This window comes from Psammomys obesus, unplaced genomic scaffold, assembly GCF_907164565.1.
Source record: "Psammomys obesus unplaced genomic scaffold, mPsaObe1.curated_primary_1811, whole genome shotgun sequence".
In the NCBI taxonomy this organism is placed as follows: Eukaryota; Metazoa; Chordata; class Mammalia; order Rodentia; family Muridae; genus Psammomys; species Psammomys obesus.
The window spans coordinates 30,181,948-30,194,840 of NW_026592118.1; the positions used below are offsets into that span (position 1 = coordinate 30,181,948).

The window sequence follows — 12,893 nt, forward strand, 5'->3', positions numbered from 1 at the left end:
CTGAGGGTCCTCCTTCTTTCTTAGCTTCTTTAGGTGTACAGATTTTAGTATGTTTATCCTGTATTATATGTCTGATATCCACTTATAAGTGAGTATGTACTGTGTGTGTCTTTCTGCTTCTGGGATACTTCATTCAGGATGATCTTTTCTAGTTCCCACCATTTGCCTGCAGATTTCATGATTTCCTTGTTTTCAATTGCTGTGTAGTATTCCATTGTATAAATGTACCACAGTTTCTGTATCCATTCCTCCATTGAGGGACAACTCGGTTGTTTCCAGATTCTGGCTATTACAAATAAAGCTGCTACAAACATGGTTGAACAAATGTTCTTGCTGTATACTTGAACATCTTTTGGATATATGTCTAGGAGTGGTATAGCTGGATCTTGAGGTAGCACTATTCCTAATTGTCTGAGAAAGCACCAGATTGTTTTTTTACATGGTGCAAGCAGTTTCATTTCCCCATAGATGAATTACCTCCGTAAAATCAGTTAATTAAGTTTTACCTTAACAAATTCATTTGTCTTTCCAAATGAGATTCTTTGTCTTTAAAGATAGTTATGCTTTGCTTTCTGTTTGTTAGTGCAGGTAAAGAAGCACATATCCCTAACAATCATATGGCCGTTTATTGAGTTTCCAGTAGGGTGGTGTCAATGCTAATTTATACTAACTACACAGCACAGGTAAATGTAAATAGGATGATCGTTCCCATAGAGTTCTAAAAGCTGAAGTAAATAATATAGTGGAAAGTGGGGTTTTTCATTATTTCTTCTGTTTGATTGTGTGTTCTCGTAGGTCTCTAAAAAAGTAGCAGATTTGATTCTTGAAAAACAGCCTGCTTATGTAAAGGTACGATACTCTCTGCTGCTTGTTGTAGTAAAATTTACAGCTGGTTGAATGACTTATTTGAAACTTAAGTTACAATACTTATTTCTTTTCTCTGTAGTGTGTACATGTGTATGCATGCATGAGTGTGTATATTTGTGACATTTTATCAAATTGAAATAAAAGAACCATTGAAAATTGCTTTCATGAACTTTGTGACAAAGGTGTAGACTAGTAATTAAACATAAAAGTATGTTGCTATTGGGATTAAATCTGTAGCTCTCTGTACTCACCTGAAGCAGAGCGCTGTAGATTGGAGACATGGCTCAGAGTGTAAGAATGTTTGCGGCATGCACAGAGTTTGGATCCCAGTACCCATTTAAACCGTTGGATGTGTTTATGTATGCTCTAACCCCAGTGCAGTGGGATTTAGAGACAGAAGGTTCACTGTAGCTTGCTGGCTGTTCTCAGTGAGAGACCCTGTCTAAAAGGAACAAGGAAGAGTGATAGAGCAGGGCGCCCAGGATCCTCTGGAGTCTGTTTGCGTACACAGGTTCTCATAGTGCACACACACCCGAAGGGAGGGGCCTTTCAGAATTCATGGAAACTCCTTGGAGACAGAAATCAGATTTATTGTGTCTTTAATCACCTTGTTAAGGTTCTGTTGGGCAGAAACATATACATGATGTATTATTGTTGTGTATTCTTGCCTGAAACAGATCGGGGTTAGATTTCCTTACAGCAATACCAACTAAATATCTTGTCATCTGTCATTGTGGAAATCAATTGGAAGTAGGTATTTTAAATTACTTTTCATGTAATACACTAACAATTTTCAAGTCTAAGGATCTTTGTTACTAGTTTGTTTTCAGAGTCAGATCTTTATATTTATTTATTTTTAAACAGTAGAGCCTTTGCTAGAATGTCATATAAGTAGGAAGAAAGCAAACACCCGAGACAATAGTCTGTATCTACTCTTCCTACAGGAGCTTGAAAGAGTTACGTCACTACAGACGGGTCTTCAGCTGGCTGCTGTCATCTGCACAAATGGGAGGAGGTACTGCTTCCACGACTTGGCTCTCTCAGCTCTAAACTATTTCAAGAGCAGCCAGGAGGTCTGCTGTTGATACTGTGGCTGCAATGTGTAGAGTCCTTTCAATAAGCAGCATATAATCTAAAAACTGCACCAGAAAGGCATGTGCCAGGGACTGACATATCTCCTTGTACACTCTTTGTAGAGAAGAAAATGTAGGTTCCCCCCTTTCTTTCTTTTTTCTGTTGTAGGCTATTTTTTTGTCATATACTATAGAAACAGATTATTAAGAAAATAAAAAAGAAACAACAAATAATACATAATGCAGTGCCAGTTTTTTATTACTAGATTTACAAATATAAGATTATTCTGTCAACTTTTGCACTGGTTTGAGATGGCTATTCTTTTTTTAAATATGGACCATATTTATTTATAATAAACTACATACAGTAAGAACAGTCATGAAACAATCAGGAAAGTCGTATGTAAAAGTTATATTCAGAATGTTTAGCTCATTTGTATATGGCAACCTTGAAGAAAGTACTGTCTATCTAGGTGAAGATGATTGAGATGGTATTCTTAATCTCTGCACTTTGCTGAGCTTGGGTCACGAGCAGTGGATGGGTCAGCTACAGTCCACCTACCATGTGTCTAACTGTTGTGTGTGGACAAAACTCCTGTAGTATAGAAAATTCTTACATTGTTGTTCACTTCCACAGACATTTGAATATTGCGAAGGAAGGTTTTACTCAGGCCAGCTTGGGACTTCTTGCGAATCAAAGGAAGCGTCAGTTGCTGATTGGACTTCTGAAGTCCCTGAGAACCATAAAAACATTGGTATGTGTGAGTCACTTTTTAAAAGTTAAAACTTGCAGACTAGAGAGATGGTTCAGCAGTTTAGAGCCCAAACTGTTGTTCTTGTAGACCTGAGTTCAATTTCCAGCACCCACTTCAAGTGCCTCATACCTGCCTGCGACTCCGCAACCGTGGGTCGAGAGCCCCTCGTCTCTGTGGCCACCTGCATCTGCATGCTCACACCCCTGCTCCTGGATACTCATAATTTAAAATAATAAAAAGTAATTTAAAAAAATACAAGTGAATTTGTAGTTGAATCAGATTTGACTCCCCTCCCCCCCCCTTTTTTCCCTTTTTTAGCAAAGAACTGATGTACGCTTAAGTGAAATGCTGGAGGTGAGTGAGCAAACTTTGTAAATTTCCTGATACTAAGTTAATAAATATTACAAAGAAAAAATATTAGAGGGCAAAATTCTCATCTGTGTTTTCTTCTGGTTGGTCTCTGCTATAAGGAGAATATTTAACAGGAAAGGTACTTGAACCGTTCTTGTCAACATATAATCCATTTGGAAAACGAAGTTTGTTTGGGAAAACATTTACTTTGAAGTAGTATTTTCATGCTAGTTTTAGACTTTTAATTGTGTCCAAATAATCAAATTAAATTTCACAATTAACATACAGGAGTAATTTATGAAATGCGTAATATTTTCTTTATATTTGGTATCTCATAGAATAATTTGTTTCCTGAGCTAGCCATCTGTTTCCCTTTGATATTTTCTGTCATAGTAAGGTTTACTAAAGTATATTGACATATTAGATATTCTGGGACACTTGTACTTGATTTCTGTGGGATAGGTTCTTTGTCAATATCTTAGCATCCCTGGTGTTTCAATTGTATTGGTTGGATTTAAATATAAACATAAGGAATTTTTTTTTTCTTTTTCTGTATGACTAGTGTTACTTCTAAACTGTAAGTGCTAAACTAGGGTCTGAGACATCTACGGGAAATACTCATTTGGTATTAAATTACTATTTCGGTGGCAACATGTTTTTAAATTAAGGTGTTAGTTAATTTTACTGTGACAAAATGCCTATGAAAATAAACTAAAGGGAGATTCCCCTCAGGGTTTCAAAGGTCTCAGTTCATGGTCACTTGGGTCTGTGTGTTTAAGTCTGTGGTGAAGCAGTCCAGCAGGGCTGAGGGCCTAGCAGACAGAAGTCCCTTCACTCATCACCTGGCAGCCAGGAAGGGAAGAGGGGTGGCCTGGGGCGGGGCAGGGGGTGAGGGGTTGGTGTATTCCGCAGGGCCACATCCATGGTGACATGCTTCCTTCCAATTGGCTGTGCTTCTTGAAGGCTGCACTGTAGCCTGGCCACTGAGGCCCTGTCACATGGGTTTTGGGAGACAGTCGAGTTTGAAGCTCTGTAGTTTATCAGTATCTGTTCAGAAATATTGATTGACTGCTTGGTGGTAAAACAGTTGAAACTCATTGCAAAAAGAATGCAGACTTTTGGCACATGTTCTAGAATCATTACAAGAAGATATGTAACAAGAAGCTTCCTCGGGAAACAGCTTCTTCAGTAAGGCACGCTTTCAGGGACATAAGCATTGGAAGGATAGGATCGGGGCATAGCCTTTTCTCCATGTGTATTTAGGCCCCAGGTTAGTTGCCGCTAACTCAGCCTGTCTTGTTAGTTTCCAGTCATTAGAATTCTGATCCTTGTTTAAGACCTATACTGTTAGTAGGAGTGTGTGTTTATCAGGCTTTCTCAGGACTTGTGTCTAGTCTAACGACTTCCCTCTGTCTGAAGGAGGAGGACTACCCAGGAGCTATTCAACTGTGCCTGGAATGTCAGAAGGCGGCCAGCACTTTTAAACACTACAGCTGTATAAGGTACACACAAAATTTAACCTGATTATGTTGTCAGTAATTTTTATGTAGGAATTGTTCAACATATGATGTTAATAAGCACTGAGGCCTAATATGGCGTTCTTGGCTTAACATTTGTGTTCATAAATGGACAGTACAGTAAAATAACTAACAGCTGTTGAGGTATGGAAGAGCAAATGCTTTTCAGTCCTGCCTCTTGACACCTTCTTGAAACTCTTTTTCATATTATTTCCAGTCTGAGTGACGTCATTTTTATATAATAATAGGTGAGAATAAATCTGCTGCCATCTTCCTTGCCTGTCTTGGGGACTATTTCTCTAAGCTTTGCCCATTATAGAAATACTGAGAGTATTATTACAGCTTGTTTTAAAGGTCCAGGTGGTTCAAGTGGTTGGTCTTTTGGAAAATTTAAGTATCATTTCATTTTATACAATAGTGGTCTTTGTTTATTTAATAATTATCTTTTATCTTTTGTTTAAAGTGCATATTTTGAAATATACAGTGCTAAACTAATTGCCATTATTAACTGTCACTATGAAAACGCTCAACAACAGCATTTAAACTTAAAGTAGATTAAGTGAATAAAGAATTAAAGAATTATCTCTAGTATCTTAGTGTACTCAGGAGTTCCTTTTCTTTCTTTTCTCTCCATTTTTTTTTTTCCCCTTGTTGGAAAGTGAACCCAGGGCCTTGCACAGAGCCTTGGAAACTGTTGACATGTTCTGAGTTCTGAAAACACTTAGAGCATCGTTTGCTTTGCAAGTGACAGGGCAGTGGGGAACCAGATAGTGCATTCAGTGCAAACCCTTAGAGTGTTCTTGAGTGGGGCAGATAGAACGAGACTGGGTGTGCAAGAGAGGACAGTGGCCATGTACAAGACTGAGATCTCATGCTCCAGGAGTCGCCTTTGGGGACCTGGAGGAAAACTGGGGTGGTGGATTAGTTAGAGCAAAATAAAAGAGTCACAGAGGGGAAATTCCTGCACGGTGAGTGAAAACTAGCTTTAGAAATGCCAGGAAAAATGAAGACTGCAACTGTATGTTCTATTTATAGCAACAAAGAAGTCATGGCCAATTATTTTGGGGTCAGAATTAGGGAGCGTTGGCTGAAGTGTAGGTGTAAAAACAGGAAGATTTGTGAAAACACATAGAATTAAGAAAAGAGAAACTTGAAAATTTGAAAATTGATGGAAGAGAGTAAGAATTGGAAAGTGAAATAGAACATAAAATGCCAAGACTTTACAAGGATTGACTTTGCAAAGGTCACTGTCTATTACAGGAGGGAAGAACGAATATAGAATTGGGTGGCAAGAAGTTGAGGAAGCTGGTTAACTGTTGAAACTATACTTTCCATTAATTAAAAATCCCATTTTAGTTGTGCTAAAGTAAATGTCTTATGTAACAAGATTTAGCTGTAAAGTGTTTGAAACTGATTCAAGTTTGGGCTTTTTACATTTATCAGGAAGTTCCTCCCTAGAACTTGTATATTAATGGATGTGTGATGCAGGAGGGAGATGTGATCAGATATGAAATTGAAAGTGACATGAATGACTATAAATTAATAATTGCTTTATTTTAGATGATACAATGTATAGAAAGCACACCTTATATACATGAGTGATGTGTGTGAGAAGGAGAAAGGCTTGTCTTTTCTGTGAATGGGTACACGTTTGTCCTGAGTGCATTTTTCTGTCCCAGGAAAGTTGTGGTAGCATGAGCTCACCTTAGGTTCCCTAGAAAGTTGCTGCATGGAGTTGGTTTTTAAATGTGTGATTTATTTAAGTGTGCGGCATTGGCCGAGGCTGATTGTATGGTTGTGGGACAGCCCCTCTCTGGCTCGTAGTAGCCCAGTTTGCTTTGTCCTGTCTAGCCCTGCCACCTTCCTGTTTCCCTTCGTCTCTTTATGCTACACCTTGTTCCTGATTGCGAAAAGCATACATTTCTTTCTTTAAAAAAAAAAATACTAGTTTTGAGGTTTATTTATACTTTTATGCATTTACAGTTATATGGAGTACAAAGTGATTTTCTATATAGCATGGAATGATTAAATCAAGCCAGTTAATCTGTTGTGACCCCAAGTATTTGTTTTTTTTTTTGTGATCAGAACATTTGCATTTTATTCCTTCCTACAACAATATTGAAATAGACTGTTCTTAGTTACTAGAGGCTTTCAGGGTTTTGTGCAGCACATCCCTGACATGCAGACCTTGTCCCATGTTATGAAGCCCTTGTGTTTGTGATGATCCTGTGAATCATCAGTTTTTAGACCAGAGAGTCAGTGGAAAACAACTTGATACTCTGTGAATCTTAGGAGTTGTATTTAATTTATAATTGACTACTACTTAAAATTCATACTTGAAAATACTACTTAAAATTCATACTTGAGTCTTACATTCATGTTGAATACCAGAGAATTATTAATATTTTCTTATAATTATTTATTTGCATTCATTTATTCATCCATTTATTCACCCATCTGTCTGTCTGTCTGTCTGTCTTGAGGCAGGGATGGCCTGGAACTTGCTGTGTATGTAAACTGGCATGAAACTCACAGAAATCTGAGTGCCTCTGCCTTCCTAGTGCCGGGATTGAAGAGGTGTGCCACCACACCTGCGCCCCTTAGTAGACGTGTCTTTAAGATAACTGCTGTATACCTAAAGAAACTAATCAAGGAAGACTCTGGCTATTATGCCCAATCCTCTTGCCTTCTGAAAGGCAAAGAGGATGAACATCAGAAGAGGGAGAAAACGGGGAACAGGACAGGAGCCTACCACAGAGGGTCTCTGAAAGACTCTACCCAGCAGGGTATCAGAGCAGATGCTGAGACTTATGGGCAATCTTTGGGCAGAGTGCAGGGAACCTTATGAAAGAAGTGGGAAATAGTAAGACCTGGAGAGGACAGGAACTCCCCAAGGAGAGCAACAGAACCAAAAAATCTGGGCACAGGGGTCTTTTCAGAGACCGATACTCCAACCAAGGACCATGCTTTGATAACCTAGCCCATGGCAGTTCAGTGTCCGAGTGGGTTCCTAGTAATGGGAACAGGGACTGTCTGTGACATGAACTGATTGTCCTGCTCTTTGCTCACCCCCCCCCCCCATGGGGGGTACAGCCTTACCAGGCCACAGAGAAAGACAATTCAGCCAGTCCTGGTGAGACCTGATAGACTAGGATCAGAAGAAGGAAGGGGAGGAAGACCTCCCCTATCAGTGGATTGGGGGAGGGGCATGAGTGGAGAAGAAAGAGGGAGAGTAGGGTTGGGAGAGGAGGGGGAAGGGAGCTACAGGTAGGATAAAAGTGAATAAACTGTAATTAATAAAAATAAAAATAAAAAAAAATTAAAAAGATAACTACTTCACTATTTAGAACATTTCAGCCTTCTGATACTTTTTTTTTTTCAATCAAATTTGTTTGAACCATGTATCTGCTTGGCCATGTCTTAATTTGGCCTTGGTTGGTTGTGGTTTAGTCACATGACTCCTTTGTTTGAAATAAAAGGAAAGGTTGAAGTTGAACAGAGAGATCTAGTGGTGTATGGGGAGGAGCTTAGGTAGATTAGGAACATCTTTGGGCCGTCTCTGAGGGTTCTGAAGCAGGAAATCCAGAATTCACACATTTGCTCTTAGATAAGGAAGCAATCGCCTTGTGTAGAAAACCTCAGTCATAGCTCTAGTTTGACACTCACTGTTCCAAGTGACACTTGAGGCACTCAGTCAGTTCTAAAATGAACAGCAGCAGTATATGTTCTTGAGATGTGCTGTGTTTCGGCATCCTTAATAAAATAAACTGTAATACCGATTTTGTTCACTTCATGACAGACAGAGAACTCTGCAGTGTTATTTGAAAATTGGTGAGTTGATTGACATGGAGTCTTGTAGTTGGAATTTAGTGGGAATAAGATTCCCACAGACACACAGAATGTGTCTGTGTTTAAGTATATCTGTATGAAATATTTAATATCTTTTTCAGTTGAAATGTATCTAAATTAGTTTTAAGGAAAGTTATCTCAAAAGTTGTAACGATTTTATTACTTTTTATTTCATTGGAGGAAACTTCTTGACAGACCCTCAGAGCTCTGTGTTACATGCTGGAAAGTTTGTGACTTGTCAGAACTGGTTTGTTGAGTACTGTACTTTTACCATAACATAGGATTTAAAGTATCCTTTATTTTTTTTCTCAGAATATGATCTTGACAGTTTTGTGAAATTGTTACACAGTAAATGTCCACAGCTTTTAGCTATGGATACATCTCATGCTGAGGACTTTTCTTCTTTGTTTTCCCAAATTTGCTACAATTAACAATCCATAAAGTTTGGAGATGTTTGCCTGCTTCATATCCTTAGAACTGGACTCCAGGCGTTGTGCTGATCATCTTCGAAGTTGGTGGAGGATTTCTGAACAGATTGAGGCTAGAGATGTGATTATAAGAAACCCACCTTACTAGTTATGTTATGGTCTAGCCATGTCTGCTTTGGAAGATCATGTAGATGCTTCATGGTCTCTCAGGATTGTTGGCTTCATTTCACAGTATTTGGAAGTCAGGTCTTTGAGGTCTACTTTCCTGTTAATAGACGGGAACCTCTTTAGGTGGCCTCTAAGCTAAAGAGACTGCTATTTTCATGGACCATGGATATAAACTACAAATTTGGAATTCTGTTTACTTAGATTTATCCTAAAAGTTTTAGGACTTGCCAGAACCATATACAAAAATGTGACAGTTGAGAAACACATATTCAGCATGTGTTAGACTCAGGAAACCTTAGAGCTGGAAGCAGTCTTCTGGAATTAGCCTGGGCATCATTAGGAAACTGATGCCCAGAGATCTTTAGGAAATTGACTTGAAATAACTGGCTTGAGCACCAGACCAGGCAAAGTTCAGTACATTGCTAACTTTGTATCATCATATTTATACAAAGGTTTGATTTATTTACAGCCTTCTAAAGCCAATTTTTATGAGAGAGAGAAAGAGAGAGAGAGAGAGCTATAGCAGTTTCATAAAAGCACTTAATTAGCTATATGGATACCTTATCTTTACATTTTCTCTAGTGATGTCCAGACGTGGCAGAAATATTCAGTTCATTCTGTTGAGCTTGGAGAAAGCATTTAAAAGCTTTTACCCTTCTGTCTTAGAACTAGTGAGGTTTTTTTTTTTTAACCTTAATGTAGCTTTTATTTATCAAAATGTTTATGGGTAGTTCTTTTTAATATACTTTGATTAATTGACTAAAGTGGCTTGAACTCACATTTCTAACTGATACCCACAGTAAATGCCCACTCCTTTATCACTAATTACTCTCTCTATATTCAATTAGTAGTCAATTGTGGTCAAACTGCGGTTGTAGGTTTTGAGAGCCTTTTAGTAAAATGAAATTGGTTTCTAGGTTTTATGTTTACAGCCTTCTACATGTTATTTACTTACCGTGCTCACAGAAAGAGAATGATGCGACTATAAAAAATAACTGCAATTAAAAACAGCTGCATTCACAATCTTATAAACAACCAATTTTATAGTGACTGTGACTGAATTTAGAAATACTTCTTTTCCTCCAAAGTGAAACTACTCCCTAAAAGAAAATGATTACCAGTTCTGAAGTGCCATTATATTGTTTTTCTTTCTCTTTTTCTAGTTCAAGTTCAGGTGGACTTTTCAACCTCACTCCGTGGAGGAGGGTATCTGGATTTAGCTGTGTTTATCTTCCTGTTGCCGACGTCCCTACAGACCCAGAGTCTAATGTGGTTGTTTTCCTTCTCCTTTTCCTACCTTTATAGTTTTAGTTATTAAAGTAGAAAATGGGGACTAATAAATGATTTTTCTTTGCATTGCTAACTTGACCCACAGATATTTGTTACTGGCTATCTGAGCCAGGTAGGAGGTTTGGCCCTTGGGGGGTCAGCTACAAATAATGAATAATGACTGTCTCCTGGAGCCCTGCTCCTGGGATGCAGGGGACTGTAAACAGCTCCCCGTATGGGACCAGGAAGTGAGCAGAAGAGGAATTCCTAGAGAAGAGGACATTTAGGACTGGAAAGCTAGGTGGATATTTGATAGAAGAGGTATTCTAGCTGTGAACACTGAGCAGGAATGGAGTTTGTGGAAGTCTGTGGTTTTGTTAGAGAAATGTATGCAGTTCATATGGATAAAATATTTTATAGGCGCTGGAAAGGGAATGAGAAGTCAAGGGTTTCACACTGCATGCCAACTTTTGCTTTGTTCTTATTTTTGAGAAACTGGCAAAGTGCTTATTGAACATGGGGCAGTAATGTGATTTTACTTTTGCCATAGGCGCTGCAAACTTTGTTGTGTTTAAGAACCAGGCAGGCAACAAAAACACGAGTGCAGATAGAAGCCCACAAAGGGTAGGGCAGGGGGCTTGTGGGCAGAGTATGCTCTAACTATTCTTCTAGCCTAGCCCTGTGGACTCTGGTATATATCATGTGTTGTTTTGAGCCAGAGATCTGAACTTTTCTAAGGCATCAACCCTGAAATGCTGGTGGCCAAACAGTCTAGTTTTGCTGTCAGTTTCTACCAGAGAATATAACTACCAATGTCTGACTTCAGGGTAAAATACGCATGTGACAAGCATTGTATGTTCTACAAAGAGCAAACTTTCCTCTGTAGGTTTGAACATTTATCCTTAGGTCATCAAAAAACATGGTGCTGATTTTCCTTCCTGGCAAATTGTTTTGTACCTGTACGTCTGTCTGTGTGCCTGTCTCTCTCTGCTGTTACCTTCTGCTCTGTAAGGAGCCATTTCAAGGAACGGGTTGAGGTGGATAGATAGCATGAGGGTAGGATTGTCAAGTGTGCCTTTGCAGTGAATGGTCCTCCTCATACAAAAATTATGTAAGTCTCTGTTTCTAGTGGCACCAGAAATAAACATTTTCCTGTGTTTGCCTTTTTTTTTGCTGTTATGTGACTAGTGTGCTTTGACTTTATGGCTGGTAAACCTCCCTGTTCGCAGGGACTGCCAGGAATTTGAGAGTCGAGTTTATCATCAGCAGACAACACTGCAAAAACCTAAGATTTCAAACATGTTGAACTGAAGTTTTTATTCATTCTTACTATATCTTTTACATATATTATTAAAAGTGTTTTTTGAGCTTGAACTTATTTTGTGATTGTATTTATTTTATTAGATTTCAGAGACTTTTTTTTTGTAGTAGATAATTTAGATACTGTCAACTTTAAGTTTTTGCCTGTTACAAATAGGCTCCAAGAATTATGTGTACACTTTTACTAGGTGTGTGCTAAGAGGTAGTGCGTACTGCAGTGTCGTTCAGAGTTTTTCAGAGAGCTTGTCGACGTGTCCCCTCTGTCGGGCGTTGCTCGAGTATCCCATCAGTTCCACATCAGAGTTCCACATCAGCCAGAATTCGAAGATGCCGTCCTGAATTATTTAAAAATACCTTTTGGCCATTCTGCTTGCTTTCTTTGCTGTTTTTCACAGTAGCTCTACCAGAGTGACTGATGGACTCAAGTGCCACTTGTTATTTTATTTTGCTTGTTTGCAGCTGACTATCCCATGCCAAGTGTCTGTCGGTGCCATTTGCCCTCGCTGTGTCCTGTGGACCCCGCACTGTTTTGGTGCTGTCACTTTACAATAAGGCTTTGCTAACCTTGCTCTAGAAGACTTTCTCCGCTCCTTAAGTTGCCACCGAGATTTTAGAAGCTGCCTGTTCTTCTCTACAAATAAAAAAAGAATGGTTGCTTGACTTTATGTTAGAGTTTGGTTATCACAGGAAATCACTTTTGTGAGCACGTTGTTGGAGATCTTGATCTAGTCATATGATGTGCTCTTTCCTGTACTTAAGTCCAATTCATTTCAGCGTGGCATTGTATTACATAACTTTTGTTCAATTTGGTCTCGTTAAATTGTATTTTTTAAAAGCTTATTTTCTATTTCTTTATTCTTATGTTGTAGAAATTAACTTTATTTGTAAATTTTACTTCTTGTTTAAGTTAGTGCCTTTTGATTTTAAAATGCACTGTGAACTTTTAGTCTTAATTCTCTGTAGTGTTCAGTTACCTCTTCTCCTTTTCTGACCGTGCTGCTTGTCCTCAGTAGCTCACAGACTGTGGGTACTGGTTTTCTGTCGATTCGCCAACCACATTTATTTAGCATTAGACACTTTTAACTCTGTTTTCTTTGATAGTGAGCTGAATTCAAAGCTGCAGGATACTTTGGAACAAATTGAGGTAAGGAGTTTTATTATAAATGGGGCAGCATTTTCCTTTTGGAGGTTTGTAGTTAGTACAGGCACAACATTATTTTCTGTGCTTATTTTATTTCCCTTGTCCCTAGACCACTACACTCAAGTTTCTTGTATTTCATTCGAAATTTCCATGTA

The 12,893-nt window shown here is 38.6% G+C and overlaps 1 protein-coding gene across 2 annotated transcripts in view; it reads left to right on the top strand.

The window, feature by feature from the left end:
* The window catches only part of Vps50 (VPS50 subunit of EARP/GARPII complex), a 104,219-nt gene that overhangs the window by 28,525 nt on the left and 62,801 nt on the right, over positions 1–12,893 (top strand). For both annotated transcript variants that reach the window (XM_055612841.1, XM_055612842.1), the window contains exons 5-10: positions 796–849; positions 1,812–1,882; positions 2,578–2,695; positions 3,014–3,049; positions 4,466–4,548; positions 12,699–12,741. In XM_055612841.1, the coding sequence (XP_055468816.1) occupies positions 796–849; positions 1,812–1,882; positions 2,578–2,695; positions 3,014–3,049; positions 4,466–4,548; positions 12,699–12,741 (405 nt within the window). The remainder of the gene's footprint in view (positions 1–795; positions 850–1,811; positions 1,883–2,577; positions 2,696–3,013; positions 3,050–4,465; positions 4,549–12,698; positions 12,742–12,893) is intronic.